Genomic DNA, 18,485 nt, shown 5'->3' on the forward strand with positions numbered 1-18,485 from the left:
GGAAAAAGATGGGTTAGAAAGATGAGGAATAAATCAACCCTTGTCTAACGGCATGTGTTTGCAAACTGGATGAACTAGTTTGAAACAATGCATTTCCAGAGGAATTCAGATTTTCTTCTGGTAGCTAATGATTGATGAATCTCAGTGAAACTAGTTCAAGACATTCTCCATCATAGATTACACATTAAAATATTTGGAAATAGGGGCTGTGGTAAGCCTACGATGGACTCCAATTATCCTTGCCTCCTGCAACCTTCTCACCTTGCATGTGGGCTGTATAGAGTGACTCACTCCCAAAGAATAGAAAACAATAGAAGTAAAGCAGTGTCACTCCTGAGATTAAGTCATAAAAAGACTATGGCTTCTTTCTTGAGTATCCTTTTTCTCCTTCTCTCTCATCCCTCACTCTGGAGAAAACCAGTTGTGTTTAAAGGTAGCCCCGTGGAGAGGTTCATGTGACAAGAAACTGAAGGAGGCATTCAGCCAACAGCCAGTGAGATATAGAGCCCACTGTCTAACTGCCCATGAGGCCTGACCACTACTAGGTAAGTGGGCTTAGAGCTGGCTTCCCCTGTGGAGTCTTCAGTGGAGACCACAGCCCCAGCCCCAGCCCTAGGTGGCTACTTAACTGCTGCTTCATGAAAGCTGCTGAGCCAGAGGCACCCAGCTGAAAAATACTGGGATTCCTGACTCATAGAAACTGTGAATACTGTGAAACTAACATAATCAGTGTTTTTTTGCACTGCTGACTTTGGGGGCAATTTGTTATGCAGCAGTGGATAACTAATACAAGAGTGAAATAAGGACAAAAGAAACTTTAGTTAACTGGTTGTCTTCTCACTTCAATCAATGTGTATCACAGTCTTAAAGACACACTTTGGAATGTTTTTAACTTTTCTTTAGCACTGTTAGCAATAAGCTTCCAAATCACAAAGTTCAAAAATTATCTGTTTTTTCCATTAAACATGTTACTTGCCCCAGTTATGGTTAAAAATACATCTTGGGGCCAGGTGTAGTGGCTCACACCTGTAATTCTAGCACTTTGGGGGACTGAGGTGGGAGGACTGCTTGAGGCCAGCAGTTTGAGATCAACCTGGGCAACACGACTAAACCTCACCTCTCTAAAAAAAAAAATTGTTAATGAAAAACAATACTGGAGACTAAGTGAGCTATAAAATATTTCATAGTTACCACAATTGGATGCAAGGTCTAGAAGAGCTGTTCTGAAGACATGGTGGAGTTGATACTTTAGGTGTCAATCCCTGACTGGATCAGAGTGCTTCTCTCCTTCCTGGAGGTCCCTCCTCAGCAGCTGGTTAGCCCTGGAAAGTACTCAAGGAGCTTCTGTACTTTTTCTCACATCACATTGCTTATTTGAAGAGCTGTAGATATGCCTGCAAAAGACATAACAAATTCCTATTTTATAATCACATTTAGAAAGAGAAATATTTCCATATTTTATCCCCTACCCATCTACTCAGCTTGTGATCAAGATCAGCCTAAAAGATGGAGGTTTAGAGGAAAACAGAAATTGATTGTAGTTAACAAGAGTGACGAATAGTGTGCCAGGAGGAAGAAACCTAGACTGAAGGTATGAACTTGTGAGTTTACAGTGACAAGTTTTGCATTGGTTTGGCTGGTAGGGAAACCCCAGAATGCCATGCAGCTGAAATGAAAAAGTAACATCTGAGAATATCTGATCATTTTGGATGTCTATCAATAAACCTAGAATGGCAGATTAGGGGTAAATAAGTTAAGAGGAATTATGGCCAGTGAAGATTAATGGAAGTCAAGGTTCCTATGACAAAAGAACAGTTCGTTTATATCTGGGTGCTGGGTTAGAAGCCTGCCTCATTTTTTTGTTGCAAATTTTTTTTAAAGGTCATTGTGGCAGCTGGGAGGCAAAACTAGATTGCAGCTCCGACTCAGATGGACAGAGCAGTGTGCAGAGGCTTGCATCATGAATTTTAGTTTCGGAATGACTGCAAGAATAAACCAGAATCCCGAGAGGACCCATAGACCCTCTGAAGAAAGCAGACTGCTCATGCAGGACTGGGGAGACCACCCAAATACTGTGAGTGCCCAACCTGCAGAAGTGGGAAAGGGAGACCCTCTGCTCCTGAACACACACCCCTACTGGGGAAAATGAAGGTCTAGTTTGCGGGAGAAGTTTCCGATCTTACCTGAAGCTGAGTCAATTTAGAGAGCTGAGCAAAATACAGGGGTAGAGGGAGCAGTGGGAAAGGTCCCAGGAGCTCAGTGTGTCCCCAAACAGGCCATTGCTGCCTGGCACTACAGGGACCCTTTGGGAGGGCAGCCAGAGGTGTGAGGGAAAACACCACAGGGAGAAGGAAGTCTCTAGCTGAACTTTGTAACAATTTGAACAGAGTGAGAAGCCTCCTGGTGGGAACTCAGGGGAGGGTGTGAATCTGGTGTGCAGAATCCACAGGCAGGGGAAGAACCAAGCCCTGTTCTTTCACAGCTGGGAGGCAGATAGCCTGGGGCAAGTTTTCACACCCTGCTCGCTCACTGCCTGGAAACAGACTCAGGGATGTTAGGTGGGGGCACAGTGGGAGTGAGACCAGCCCTTTGGATTGCCCCACTTAAAAGATACAGAACTGCAGAATGGATAAGAGCTCGGGGACAAACTATCTGCTGCCTTCAGGAGACTCACCTAACACATAAGGACTCAAATAAACTTAAAGTAAAGGGGTGGAAAAGGCATTTTATGCAAATGGACACCAAAGGGGAACAGGGGTAGCTATTCTTATATCAGACAAAACAAAGCTTAAAGCAACAGCAATTAAAAGAGACAAAGAGGGACGTTATATAATGGTAAAAGGCCTGTCCAATAGGAAAATACCACAATCCTAAACATATATGCACCTAACACTGGAGCTCCCAAATTTATAAAACAATTGCAAATAGACCTAAGAAATGAGATAGACAGCAACACAATAATAGTGAGGGACTTCAAAACTCCACTGACAGTACTAGATAGGTCATCAAGACAAAAAGTCAACAACAACAAAAAAAAACAATGAATTTCAACTATACCTTGGAACAAATGGACTTAACAGATACATACAGAATATTTCATCCAACAACCACAAAATACACATTCTATTTAACAGTACATGGAACTTTAAGAGAGACCATATGGTAGGCCATAAAATAAGCCTCGATAAATTTCATAAAATTGAAATTATATCAAGCACTCTCTCAGATCAATGGAAAAAAACTGGAAATCAACTCCAAAAGCAACCTTCGAAACCATGCAAATACATGGAAATTAAATAACCTGTTCCTGAATGAGCATTGGGTCAAAAAACAAAATCAAGATGAAAATTAAAAAATTCTTCAAACCAAATGACAATAATGGCACAACCTGTCAAAATCTCTGGAATACAGCAAAAACAGTGCTAAGAGGAAAGTTTGTAGCCCTAAATGCCTACATTGAAAAGACTGAAAAACTAACATTCTAAGACCACACCTCAAGGAACTAGAGAAATAAGAACAAACCAAATCAAAACCCAGCAGAAGAAAGGAAATAACCAAGATCAGAGCAGAACTAAATGAAATTGAAACAACAACAACAAAATAAAAAAGATAAATGAATCAAAAAGCTGGTTCTTTGAAAAGAAAAATAAAAATTGATAGACCATTACCAAGATTAACCAAGAAAAGAAGACAGAAAATCCAAATAACCTCAGTAAGAAATGAAACAGGAGATATTACAACTGATACCACTGAAATACAAAAAAAAAAAAAAAAAAAAAAAAAACCATTCAAGTCTACTATGAACATCTTCATGCACATAAGCTAGAAAACTGGATAAATTTCTGGAAAAATACAGCCCTCCTAGCTTAAATCAGGAAGAATTTGAAACCCTGAACAGACCAATAACAATCAGTGAGATTGAAATGGTAATTAAAAATTTACCACCAACAACAAAAAGGTCCAGGACCAGACAGATTCACAGCGGAATTCTACCAGACATTCAAATAATTGGTACCAATCTTTTTGACTGTATTCCACAAGACAGAGAAAGAAGGAACCCTCTCTAATTCATTCTGTGAAGCCAGCATGACCCTAATGCCAAAACCAGGAAAGGACATAACCAAAAAAGAAAAGTACAGACTGATATTCCTGATGAACATAGATGTTAAAATCCTTAGCAAAATACTAGTTAACTGAATCCAACAACGTATCAAAAAGATAATTCACTATTATCAGGTGGGTTTCACACCAGAGATGCAGGGATGGTTTAACATATGAAAGTGAGTAAATATGATACATCACATAAACAGAATTAAAAACAAAAATCACATAACTCAATAGATGCAGAAAAAGCATTTGACAAAATCTAGCATCGCTTTATAATTAAAGCCCTCAGCAAAATTGGCATAGAAAGGACATACCTCAATGTAATAAAAGATGTCTATAGCAAATCCACAGCTAACAATACTGAATGGTGAAAAGTTAAAAGTATTCCCTCTGAGAACTGGAACGAGACTAGGTTACCCACTCTCACCAATTCTCTTCAACATAGTACTGAAAGTCCTAGCCAGAGCCATCAGACAAGAAAGGGCATCCAAATCAGTAAAGAAGAAGTCAAACTGTTACTGTTTGCTGATGATATGATTTTTTTTTTTACCTCAAAAACCCTAAAGACCCCTCCAGAAAGCTCTTAGAACTGATAAAAGAATTCAGCAAAGTTTCTGGGTGCAAGATTAATGTACACAAATCCAGCTCTTCCATACCTCACAGTAACCTATCAGAGAATCAAATCAAGAACTCAACCTCATTTACAATAGCTGCAAAAAAAACCACAAACAAACAAACAAAAACAAACAAAAACACACACACACACACACACACACACACACACACACACACACACACAAATTGAATACTCAGGACTGTACCTAACCAAAAAGGTGAAAGATCTTTGCAAGGAAAATTACAAAACACTGCTGAGGGAAATTATAGATGACACAAATGGAAACACATCCCATGCTCATGGATGAGTAGAATCAATATTGTGAAAATGACCATATTGCCAAAAGCAATTCACAAATTCAAGGCAATCCCCACCAAAATACCACCGTCATTCTTCACAGAATTAGAAAAAAAATTATAAAATTCATATGGAACCGAAACAGAGCCTGCATAGCCAAAGCAAGACTAAGTAAGCAAAAGGAACAAATCTGGAGGCATCACACTATCTGATTTCAGACTATATTATAAGGCCATAGTCACCAAAACAGTATGGTACTGGTATAAAAATAGGCACATAGACCAATGGAACAGAATAGAGAACACAGAAATAAATCCAAGTACTTACAGCCAACTGATCTTCAACAAAGCAAACAAAAACATAAAGTGGGGAAAGGATTTTTTTTCCACAAATGGGGCTGGGATAATTGGCTAGCCACATGTAGGAGAATTAAACTGGATTCTCATCTCTCACATTATGCAAAAATCAACTCAAGATGGATTAAGGACTTAAATCTAAGATCTGAAACTATAAAAATTATAGAAGATAATATTGGAAATATCCTTCTAGATATTGGCTTAGGCAAGCATTTAATGACCAAGAACCTAAAAGCAAATGTAATAAAAACAAAGATAAATAGTTGGGATTTAATTAAACTAAAGAGCTTTTGCATGGCAAAAGGAACAGTCAGTAGAGTAAACAGACAAACAAAGAGTGGGAGAAAATCTTTACAATCTATACATGTGAAAAATATCCAGAATCTACCACGAACTCAAACAAATTGGTAAGAAAAAAACCAAACACTCCCATCAAAAAGTGAACTAAGGATATGAATAGACAATTCTCAAAAGAACATATACAAATGGCCAACAAATATATGAAAAAATGCTCAACATCACTAATGATCAGGGAAATGCAAATCAAAACCACAATGCAATATCACCTTACTCCTGCAAGAATGGCTGTAATAAAAAAAAAAAAAAATCATGAAAACCGTAGATGTTGGCATTGCTGCAGTGATCAGGAAACATTTCTACATTGCTGGTGGGAATTTAAACTAGTAAGCTGCTATGGAAAACAGTGTGGAGATGCCTTAAAGAACTAAAAGTAGAACAACCATGTGATCCAGCAATCCAACTACTGGGTGTCTACCCAGAGGAAAAGAAGTATTTATATGAAAAAGAAACTTGCACATACATTTTTATAGCAGCACAATTTGCAATTGCAAAATTGTGGAACCAACCCAAATGCCCAACAATCAAAGAGTGGATAAAGAAACCATATATACATATATATATATATATGGAATACTACTCAGCTATAGAAAGGAATAAATTAACTGCATATGGAGCAACCTGGATGACATTGGAGACTATTATTCTAAATGAAGTAACTCAGGAATGGAAAATCAAACATCATATGTTCTCACTGATATGTGGGAGCTAAGCTATGAGGATGCAAAGGCATAGGAATCATACAATGGACTTTGAGGACTTGGGGGGGAGGGTGGGAGTGGGGCAAGGGATAAAAGACTACAAATAGGGTGCAGTGCATACTGCTCAGGTGATGGGTGCACCAAAACCTCACAGATCACCACTCAATAACTTACTCATGTAACCAAATACCATCTGTATTACAATAACCTATGGAAAAAAGAAGCATGTAGATTGCCCTGCCTGCAGACATGAAAGAGGAGACTGCCACAGCCTCATGAACCATAGACAATCAGCATACTGAAGAATATCTAGATATTTCACCTCTTCTCTCTAATTCTGTCTTCTCTCTTTTTCTTATCCTTCTCCTTCCACTTCTTCTCTCTTGTTTTCTGTCTGTCTCCCTCTCTCTCATTTTTTTCCTTCTCATTTTCTTCTTCAAAAACATTCACAGACTCTTAGACCAGCCTCCTTGGGTTCTGTACTAAGGAAGCAAACAATCCTTTAAAAAAAGGTGGGACTGGGGACCTGAGGTGGGACTGTCACCTGAGGACACCCACATGGCTTGTGACTCTTTCCATCTTTATTTGCTCTAAAAGCCATATTTAGCCTTTTAAAAATAATTAGAGACTCTATTTGTAGATACAGACGTTTCAAAATTTAATTTCCTCTCTAGTAGAGTCAAACCATTAGACTTGTGTCCTTTATCGTCAAGGAACAGAATAGTTTTATTTTTCTAAAGTATAATTTACTAATGACCCAGGGTGGCTTCTAAACATAGAAATGCTGTTGGGACCCTGTCCTGTGAAAGGAGCAATCAAGACCCCTGTCCTGGCCAGCAGTGAAACCTGTGATTGATTTCTGAACAACTTCATACCAAAAAAAAAAAAAAAAAGAAAAAAAAAAAAAGAAAAAAAGTTAAGGGAGTCTGTGTAAGACGTAAAAGAAATAAATTGAACACACATGTGCAATCATTATTCATATGAGCATTCTCTTTATTACTTCATAACACAGCTGTGTACACACGCAAAAATCTCTTTGCTTCTTCCTATTGGAGTCTTATTCATTTCTGTTTAGTGAAACACAAATGTTTGTGCGCTTGATTTTGAGAAGCATGGTCTAGTGGGGTGTTTGTTAAGCACTAGCCAGGATGGCTATGCCCACCTAATACAAATGTATTTAGGCCTTTCAGAGCCCCTGACAGGGCATCTTTTGAGCATGCCAGTTGCCATGGTCACCAGTATGCCCATTTGCAAAAAAATTGGAAGCCATGCTCATTACATCAAAAACTACATTGGGGGATAAAGAGAGCATGTTTGCTTCAAGAGTTGGCAATTGGCTGTTTGTTAGCCTCCCCGCCCACACGCTTCCATCAAACAATGTCTCATTCAACTGCATAAGTCAAAGTTTACAACTCCTATCTTTCTCTCTGGGATAGGCTGGGGGAGTGTGGATGCAAAACCATCATTACAGAAACACAGCCCAGGCTCTCAGGGCCGTCAGATGGGTGGCAGAATGGAAAGTGGTGACAACCTGTGTTCTGTGACTGGCACCAGCTAGATGTTTGACCTGGCTGTGACATCTTGGGCTTCTTCATCTATTAAAGGAGGTCAGGGAGAGAGATCATCTGTACAGACCCTCTCTTCTTCCAAATTTCATGATCCTAAAACACATTCTCTGTGTTTATTCATCCATGTTATGTGCCCCCCCAACACACACACACATACACACACACACACACACACACACACACACACACACACACACACACTTTTTTTCTCTCTCTCTCACCCACAATTTCTCTTTTCTTTTTAATGTATGTATTGGTTGGAGAGCATAAATGGAATGCCTCATATTTTTACATGAGTTTTATATACAAAGTCCACTCCTTTCCCCAATAGTTTCCTAACCTGCAGACAGATCACAGCCACAGTAACTTGAGAATTAACCTCAGAAAACATTGATTTAATCACCTATGATTACTTTTACTTAACAATAACAATTCTAACCCATTCAGAAGTCATAAAAATGCTACATTTCATGCATCCTAGTTCCTATTATCATTACCTTTTGGTTATATTGCATGAAAATTTATGTCCATGGGTAATTTTATGGTTTATTTTTCACAAGGATGCTTATATTCATTGTGTGTGTGTGTGTGTGTGTGTGTGTGTGTGTGTGTGTACCTTCCACAATATGTCTATAATAATTGTACAACAATACATATGCATGCAGGTAGAGAAAACTGGTTAGAAGAAGCCGGTTAACTCACCCAAGGCCTTGCAGCTGAGTGACAAAGCTTGGGTTTGAATGTCCATCCTTTTTTGATGTCAAAATTCATTTCTGTTTTGTCTACTAGGCTGCCTCTCTTCATCTTTGTGTCGTCTTCCCTTAGAATGCCCTGAAAAACAGTGTGGAAGTAGAAAGTGTATTATAAAGGGATAAATCTAGTAAAAATTCAGGGGGCTGAAATAGAACTTTCCCAGAAAAAGTAGAATCACACTGATGAAAGCGTGTGTGTGTACATGTATAATACCAAAAGGTGATTCGTAGTCAGAAGGGAAGATACTAGACAAAAATGTCCAAATGTTCAAAACGTCTTTATTTTATTGATTCTATTTAAACGAAAATGACTGAATTTTGATAGATTACCTATTTTGTCAGGAAATTAAATGTATCCATTGACACCTGTGATGGAAGAATAAGGCCACAGGATAGCTGATTGAGAAGTGAAAGAAAGTAAGGCTCAGGAAGGCTTAAATCGCATTGCCTCGGCTGAACTAGGCGACAATGATTTTTTAGCACTTCTCTAGTTATTTTCCTTTCATTGTAGGATTGCTTAAGAATCAAAGAGTTGGCCGGGAGCGGTGGCTCAAGCCTGTGGTCCTAGCACTTTGGGAGGCCGAGGCGGATGGATCGCGAGGTCAAGAGATCGAGACCATCCTGGTCAACGTGGTGAAACCCCGTCTCTACTAAAAATACAAAAAATTAGCTGGGCATGGTAGCGCGTGCCTGTAATCCCAGCTACTCAGGATGCTGAGGCAGGAGAATTGCCTGAACCCAGGAGGCGGAGGTTGCAGTGAGCCGAGATCGCGCCATTGCACTCCAGCCTGGGTAACAAGAGTGAAACTCCATCTCAAAAAAAAAAAAAACAAAAAAAAAAAACCCAATCAAAGAGTTAATGGACATGAAATTGGGTTGTAAAAAAATACCTAGCCAGTGTTAATTGCTATTAAATAAATAAGTATTTGTTTTAACAAATGCTTGCACAGAATTTATTGTGTGCCAGGTACTACTCTAAAAACTTGATTCTGCTAAGGACCTTAGGAAGTATTGCTTGCTATTATCTCCATTTTGTGAATAAGGAAACTGAAGCCTACAGATCAGTAATAAGTTGATGGAGCATAACTGACTATGATCTTGTTCTCGAAGACAGTTATTAGACATTACAGCTACATAAATATATAGTAGAGTTGGCTTCATCATGGTTTTCAAAATATTTATTAAATTGTTTCAGTTTATTCCATCTGAAAAATTTGCCTTGCTATAACTACAATTAAACTTTTGGTTCCTTTTTTTTTGTTCTAATTTGAATTCCCTTTGAATATGTATATTGTCTTTTCTATTAAATAGACTGAAAGAATCACGAAATTCACTGCCATTCAGAGAACACCAACCAGAGGCATAAATACCCATCCCAAAGAGGATTAAAAAAAAAGAGACCAGGAAGATAAATTTCCTTTCACTTCTGTCACTTGGTTTCATTTAAGGTTGTCATGACTTCTTTCAGCATTTTAAATTTGAGGCTTGGATATTTGACAAGATAATCCATTCTAACAAGGATATTATAGGAAGAACAACCACAAATGTGTATATATATTTTCTTTTTTTTATTGTGGTAAAATACACATAACATAAAATTTACCATCTCTAACTCTATGGCTAGATGGCATTAAGTACATTCACATTACCACCACCATCCATCTCCAGAAATTTTTCCACCTCCCAAAACTGAAATTGTACTGGTTAAACACTAACTCCCCATTTCCCACACCGTCTAGCCCCTGACAACCACCATTCTACTTTCTGTCAGCAAATTTGACTATGTTAACTTCCTCCTCACAGGAGGTCAGCAAACTTCAGCCCATGGGTCACCTGTTTTTATGTTATGTTTCATTGGGACACAGTCTCAATTCTTGTATGCACTGCCTCTGGCTGCTTTCATAAAACATCACAGTTGAGTAGTTACAAAAAAGACTCTTTAACGCCAAAACTCAAATATATTTTCTATCTGGCCCTTTACAGACAGTTTTCTGGCCCCTGGTCTGTACAGACCAAGACCCAGCTGATCTCCCATCCACCTCATCAGTGTTTGCAACTACTTCATCTGAGTGTCTCTGGGTTGAGAGTTTCTCTTCAGTCATCACCTTCATAAAGAAAACAGGGCTGCAAACCACATTAAATACAAATCATAAACCTTGAACCCTGAGTGTGGCTTCCTGTGTTAGCCCTACTCCAAGAAATATACACTCCTTGGGCAAGTGGAAGGTGTTGCCTGATTTCTAAAGAACTTGGTTCAATTACTTACGCCATTTTAGGGTTTCTTTAAACATAAAAAAGAAGAAAACAGCAAATGCAATAGTCTCAGTTTCAAAGAGTACACATAAGAGGACAATAAACTTTCCACCAAATGCTCTTACACAAAAAAGTCAAGTAATGTTTAATTTTGCTCTCTTACTCATTTATTGCATTTCTTCTTCTTTTTTTTTTTTTTCAGAAAATTGGAAAACACAAATATGTTTGTATACTACTACTCTTGTTCCAAAACCTTAAAAATCTCTTGTACCTAAACTTCTCTGTTAATCTTAAAGACTTGTCCCAATTCCGGGACAAGCAATTTTAAGCAACATTCAAAAGAATTTTTGAATATCTTAGGGCAAAATAAATGTTGCTTAAATTCACTTGAGTAGATGTACTCATGAAATTGTGTTTAAAGTGAACATCTGTATGTGAGACCATTTCCAATTCTGAAGAAAGTAAATTTGGCTACAATGCATAATAAAATCATAGTAATGCACTGAAGAGCATACTAAGTTTGACAATTTGCATGTAACGTGCATTTGGCCCTTGCATGCAAACACTGAAAGAAAAGTCTGTAAAATGAATAAACAAAGGACAATGTATTACTGGGTTTTTGCATTCTTATTTAATTCGTATATAATTTAAATATCTGATCAGTGCCCACTTCATTGAATTGTCATGGTTTCTAGTGAGAAATACTATTCCTTCTATGATACTAATTGGGAAAGCGCTCCTCAAATGTAAAATCATTAAAAAAAACTAAGGTAGGAACAGCTATGGGGAATTCTTAAACAATGAGATATAGTTTTTGCTCTCAGGCAGTTTATAATCTGTCTGGGGAACAGCAATAAAACAGGAAATGTGTAAATGTTGATGTAGATAGATTTACTGAGCCTTTACTTTGAAACAGTTGTCCTCAAATTTATTTTTGTATAAGAACTCCCCTGGTCAGAGTAGGAAAACTTGATGAATTACACATTCCTGGGGCCCAGCCCAAGAGATTTTGGTTTTTAGTTTAGGGAAAGAGCTCAATCATCTGCACATTTACCAAATACCCATGGCTTTCTGATTTAGATGGTTCATGAGCCATATCTTCAGAATAGATGTTCCAGGTATTTTAATAGATGTCTATAAAGCTGGCATTTGAGGAGGAGGATTAGGCATACATCGTCAGGGAATAATTTAGGGAAACTGAGAAGGCCCTTCTCCCTTGCTCCTTCTTCCAAATAACTTTCTAATCCTTCTAATTGGAAAACAAAATATTCTATAACTAGAAATTCATCCCTTCTGTTGGGAGCATAGTAGAAATATGTTGAGAGGAGAAGACTGTTTCGACATTAGCTGTCAGCTACACTTCAGTTTGGCTGACTTTATTAGAGCTTCCCTGAGAGAGATTTCGATGAAGAAGCAGGTGGTGGTAGAGACACAGTTGTCCGGAGTGTAGAGGGGAGAGGGGCCCAGGGTGAACAAGCCTATTGCAAGTGTTTCTATGACTTCAGGAAGAAATAAGGATGTGAGAAAGATAATGGAAAAGTGGCGTACAGAGGGCTTTTCACTAAAAAGCAGGTACGGTCCAAAAAGGTTGGGGGTGTTCATTTACCCACAAAGTAATAACAGTAATACTAGTAATACAAGGGTTTTCAATAGAATGGATGCATTTTTGCTTTGGTTCATTTGTTTGCATCTATGAAAGTTCTTAGGTTGAGAGCTTGTAAATGTATATGCTTCTGTATTTGAGACTATTGCTTCATATAGGCTTGGTTTAGAACCATAGACTTCAGAGATTATCTATAAAAAAGCTTAGGGACCTCTTTGTTCCTGGACAGCAAATAGATTTCAGCTCATGTGTAGTCTTGAGCCGAATGATAGCGACTGCCTGGTATATTGTGTTGTGAAATTTTCTGTAAGTGATTAGCAATGCCTGTTCTATCTGTCATGGGAGCAGGCAGAACTCTATTAGTTTAATATCCTAATTTTATGCACACCAGGAAATTGAAATTCAGGTTTAGTCACAGAGAAAGTTCAGAAAAGATTAAAAGAAATAAGCCTATGGTTTGTAAGTCTTTGTGTGGACATGGATTTAAAATGACTCGATTTTCTTATTAGGAAAGTTGCCCACAGGACTCCAGATGTTGAGAGAATGGTTTACTGTTACATTATTATGGTTTGGGGTTGTACGCACTGTTTTAGTTTTCCTCTTTTTCCTTTTTGCCCATCATTAGGATGGAATGTACCAAGGGATCAATAAATAGAAGCCTAAATACTGCAGGAAAGAGTGTGTGAACACCTTTTTGGAATAAAGCTCTTCATACATTTTCAGGCTTAAAAGAACTTGAAACATTTAAATTCCTGTCAGGACTAAGGAAACGGAGCAGAAATCAATGAACTAGTGTGTGGTCTCAATAACAAGGCAGGGCTCAACTCTCTACGCAGTCTCTCGATATATACCCTACCATTAACCCATTTCTGATTTAATGTAAAAAAATCTAGATATCTAGAATCATTTCTTTGGGAAGCTTTATATGCCCCCAAGAGGGAGTCCAGGGTAACTATACATCTAAGCATTTAGCCAAACGGGACTAGGTAGGGTTGGACTGTGCCGATGAGAAAGTGAGAATTCTTGAGGATCTGGCCACATCCCAGTTTTGGTCTCTGTGGCATTGTGAGATGTCGCAGAAAAAGAACATTCCCTAGAAACTCTCATTAGAGATGTGGCTAGTGAGAATTTTCGCAGATTCTTCCTCGTTCCTCTAATCTACCTGTTTCTTAAAAAAGGTAGTTCATGTCCGGTCCCCTCCAGGATACACACAAAAGCCTCTTGAGAGTTTATTTTTAAAATTCCATAAAAAAAATCAGTCTCAGAGAGTACCTATCACCCACGTCTCTGTGTCTCTTCTCGTCCCTTCTCACTCTGGATTTTGGCTCAAGGTTTGCCTGTCTCCAGAGGGTATTCGCCTCCATCTCCAGTCACAACTGAGTGTTAAAGGCCTGCCATTTCTTCACTCATGGATTCATCTACTGTACTACGTCATCCAGGTCTATTCACGCAACAAATCTTTATTGAATGCCTACTGGGTTACTGTAGGAAACAAGTCAAACTTAGTTCCAGATGCTGCAGATCTTCTAATCTGGACCACAATGAAATTTACACACAAAAACGGTATAGTAACAATTGTGTTCTGTGTCCCAAAGAAGAAAAAAGGGGAAGCAACCCAGCCTGAGAGGCCTGAGAAGAAGTTACTGAGAAAGCGGTCTTTTATCTAACTGCTGAAGAATGAATAGGATTGGGGTAGGTGAAGTAGAAGGTGGGAGGAGAGGCAGAAATAAGGGAAGAGCATTCCAGGTAGGGTAGTGCCCTGGGAAAGCCACAAGGTGGGAAAGAACATGATTAGAAGAACATAAATCAGGTGTGTGTGTGTGTATTTTTAAGGGGGTGCTCACTGGGAGATGTCCAGGATGAGGATAGGTAGAAAGGGATCAGATTACCTAATAACTTGTAGACAAGGTTAGAAATTTTGAACTTGAGCTTATGAACGCCACATGAGTTTAAGTAGCTAACACAGTACATCTCAGACACTACCTCGTCCAAGAAACTTTCCCCCATTTTCTTCCAGCATGTTATTTGAAAATATATAATATTCATCTTGTATCACAAATATATAAGTGCGCATCTGAGTCCATTACACTATGATTTCTTGTAGGCAACATTTGTATCTTTTTCATCTCTGTATGATTCGCTGTGTAGGTAGCAGGATAGTGTGGAAAGAGTGTTGGCATGGAAAGAACTCTGGAATCAAGCAGATTCTTGTCATTACACTTTTTCCAATTCCATGACACTATTCACGTACCAGAGGCAGTGTAGGAGGGAACTCCCTGGGTGCAGGCAATAAGGTGTGCATTGCCGTTGAGAATTTAAAAACAAGAATAAGCCTGACTGAATGTTGACTTGCTTTTTGTAATCTCCATGTACTGGCAATTCTAAACAATGTCAGTGATAAAATACTCCTCCCTAAAAAAATTCTTTTGTGGGTGTAGGTTCAAAACAAAGGCAGTGGTTACTGTTGAGGTTTTTTTCCCCATAATTTTATCATGAAAAATTTCAGATATATAGAAAAGTTGAAATAATTTTACATTAAGAACGTACCATCTAAATTCTACCATTAACATATTATGCTGCTTCATCCATTAAACCTCATCAACCAACCTCTGCTAGTTTCAAGCATTTCTTTGGCAGCTTTCTCAGCCTTTACAGAGTTGAAAAGAGGCAGGGCCTTGCTCTAAATTACGCTTTGGCTTAAGGGAATATTGTGGATGGTTTGATCTACTATCCAGACCATTCAAACTTCCTCCATATCAGCAATAAGGCTGTTTCACTTTCTTATCATTCATGTGTTTCCTGGAGTAACACTTTAAAATTGCTTCAAGAATTCTTTGCATTCACATCTTGATTGACAGTTTGGTGCAAGAGGCCTAGCTTCTGGCCTACTTGGCTTTTCACATGCCTTGCTTGCTAAGTTTAATCAATTCTAGCTTTTACTTTAAAGCAAGCCATTAACCTAAAGGAAGAGAGACTTTTCCTTTCACCTGAACACTCAGACGCCATTGTAGGGTTACTAATTGGCCTTACTGCAACATTGTTGTATCTCAGGGAACAGGGAGGACCAAAGAAAGGGAGAGAGATGGGGAATGGCTAGTCGTCGGGGCAGCCGGAACACACACAACATTGATCCATTGAGTCTGTCATCTTTTACGGGCATGGCTTATGGTGCCCTAAAACACTCACAATATGACATCGAAGATTACTGATCACAGATCACGATAATAGATATAATAATAATGAAAAGGTTTGAAATATTGCAAGAATTACCAAAATGTGTAGACAGAGACACAAAACAAGCCCATGCTGTTAAAAAAAAAACGTGGCACCAATAGATTTGCTGATGCAAGGTTGCCACGAACCTAAACTTGTATTAAAAAAAAAAAAACCCTTAATATCTGAAACACGATGAAACGAAACATAATAAAATGAGGTACACCTGTGACTGGTTAAATTTCAAATGTTAAACCAATCTTGAATTCCTAGGATAAACTCCCTTTGGTCATAATGTATTATCTTTTAATATTTTGACTATTTCAATTTGATAAGATTTTGTTAAATATTTTTGCTTTTATGTGCATGAGAGATATCAGTCTAGCATTTTTTTTTTCTTTTTAAATGTCTTTGACGGCTTTTTGTATTAAGGTTTTATTGACCTCACAAAATAAATGGGGAAGTGATCTATTTTCTGAGAGATTTTGTATGAGATTGGAGTTCCCCACTCCACAAACCAGTTAAATGTTGGATAAATTTTTTCCTGTCAAACTGTCCAAAAAACTATCCTGATATTTTTATTGTGGGAATTAGTATTTTTAAACATGTTATTGGGCCATTCTGATTTCAGTTTCACCTTGTGTCAGATTTCACCTCGCATAAGTTGTATCTTTCAAGGAATTTGTACGACTAAGTTGCTCAATTTCTGGTATGTACTTCTCATCCATTTAATCTTTGTAGGGTCTGTAGTGACAATCTTTCCTTCACTCTTGGTATTACTACTTTGAGTTCTCTCTCCTTCTCTCTTTCTCCTTTTTTCTCTGTCTAACTGGGTGTTTATCAGTTTTGTGGGTATTTTCCACATATTGGCTTTGTTAAATTTCTCTACTTTTAAGGTTATTTCCTTTATTCATTTTGAAATTATTGTTTTTCTTTTCTTTCTTCTTGAAACAGAATCTTGGCCACCAATTTTAGATCATTCCTCTGGTAATCTAAACATTAAAAACTATAAAATTTTCTCTAGGGATTGCTTTTGCTACATTTCACAAATTTAAATACATCTTTCTTTTAACTTTTATTTTAGGATTGGGGTACATGTGCAGATTTGTTATACAGGTAAACTCGTGTCACGGGGGTTTGCTTTACAAATTACTTCATCACCCAGGTACTAAGCCCAGTACCCAATAGTTATGTATTTTACTCCCCTCCTTCCTCCCACCCTCCACCCTCAATTAGGCCCCTGTGTCTGTTGTGCCCCTTTGTGTCCACATGTTCTCATTATTTAGCTGCCACTTACAGGTGAGAACATGTGGTATTTGGTTTTCTGTTTCTGCATTAATTTGCTAAGGATGATGACCTCCATGTTCCCAAAAAGGACATGACTTCTTTCTTTTACTATGACTGCATAGTATTCAATATTATGATGTATATGTACCACGTTTTCTTTATCCAGTCTACCACTGATGGGTATTTAGATTGATTCCATATCTTTGCTATTGTTAATAGTATTGTAATCAACACACATGTGCATGTATCTTCATGACAGAATGATTTATATTTCTTTGGGTATACAGTGATGAGATTGCCAGGTTGAATAGCAGTCCTGTTTTTAGCTGTCTGAGGAAAGGCCACACTGCTTTCCACAATGGTTGAACTAATTTACAATCCCAGAAATGATGTATAAGCATTTCCTTTTCTCTGCAATCTTGCCAGCATCTGTTATTTTTTTGACTTTTTAGTAATGATCATTCCAACTAATGTGAGATGGTATCTCATTGTAGTTTTGATTTTCATTTCTCTAACGATTGGTGATATTGGGCTTTTTTCATATGCTTGTTGACAGCATGTATGTCTTCTTTTGACAAGTGTTTATGTTCTTTGCCCACTTTTTAATAGGTTTGTTTTTCTTGTAAATGTGTTTAAGTTCCTTACAGATATTGGACATTAGATGCACAGTTTATAATGTTTTCATTGTTTCATATATTTTATAATTTTTCTTGTAATTTCTTTTCTGAGCCATAATTATAGTATTTAGAAATTTATTTAATTTCAAAATATTTGGGGGTTTTCTATCTTATTGCTATTGATTTCTAATTTAATTCCATAGTAAACAAAGAGTAGATCTCGTACAATTTTAACATGGTCAAAATGGAAGTTACTATTATTATTGTGTCATGTGGGCTTCAGTAGAAGAAAAAAACGATAGAAAGAATTGTTACATCAGAAAGAGAATGTCTCTAGTATGATCAACTAAAGATTGAGAGATATGAGACAGGAAATGTGTGTGCGAGTGTGGGCAGGTGGGGGACAGAGTTGAGGAGTTCGGTGCACCCTTAATGAGTGGGGAGAGGGCGTGGAGAGATACATCCCCTGCACCAGTCTCCAGGTGGTGCTATGAGTCCAGAAGAACGTGGATGCATTCTAATCAAACAGGTAAGACCCGTGATTCCACCAGGCATTCCTCTAAGCAGAACTTTTGAAAAGCTGCTGAATATTGAAAGAGTATGGTTAGTATTTCCCAACTTGCTAGTAGATACAGGACATTCAGTTCATCTAGGAAGAAATATGAGGACGCTTGGTTTGTGTGTAATAATCTAAAACATTGTTTCTCAGGGTGGTTAAAAATTAGAGTCACCTGAGGAGCTCTGAAATCTATTGATGC

The 18,485-nt window shown here is 37.9% G+C and overlaps 1 protein-coding gene and 1 long non-coding RNA gene across 4 annotated transcripts in view; one reads left to right on the forward strand and one right to left on the reverse strand.

Annotated features, from left to right (window-relative positions):
- DLEU7 (deleted in lymphocytic leukemia 7) overlaps positions 1-18,485 on the forward strand; it is a 114,482-nt gene that overhangs the window by 85,777 nt on the left and 10,220 nt on the right. Inside the window, exon 2 of one of the 2 annotated variants that reach the window (XM_074387667.1) lies at positions 1,882-6,455. The exons of the other annotated variant lie outside the window; for it this stretch is intronic. Within the exon in view, the coding sequence (XP_074243768.1) occupies positions 1,882-1,911 (30 nt within the window). The 3' untranslated portion in view covers positions 1,912-6,455. Of the gene's footprint in view, positions 1-1,881; positions 6,456-18,485 lie in introns of those variants that run through there. 2 annotated transcript variants of the gene reach the window in all.
- The window catches only part of LOC141581623 (uncharacterized), a 410,679-nt gene that overhangs the window by 78,908 nt on the left and 313,286 nt on the right, over positions 1-18,485 (reverse strand). For both annotated transcript variants that reach the window (XR_012514363.1, XR_012514364.1), the window contains 2 exons: positions 8,705-8,833; positions 1,192-1,394 (listed from right to left, as the gene is read on the reverse strand). This is a non-coding gene — a long non-coding RNA (uncharacterized LOC141581623). The remainder of the gene's footprint in view (positions 1-1,191; positions 1,395-8,704; positions 8,834-18,485) is intronic.

This window comes from Saimiri boliviensis, chromosome 16, assembly GCF_048565385.1.
Source record: "Saimiri boliviensis isolate mSaiBol1 chromosome 16, mSaiBol1.pri, whole genome shotgun sequence".
Lineage (NCBI taxonomy): Eukaryota > Metazoa > Chordata > Mammalia > Primates > Cebidae > Saimiri > Saimiri boliviensis.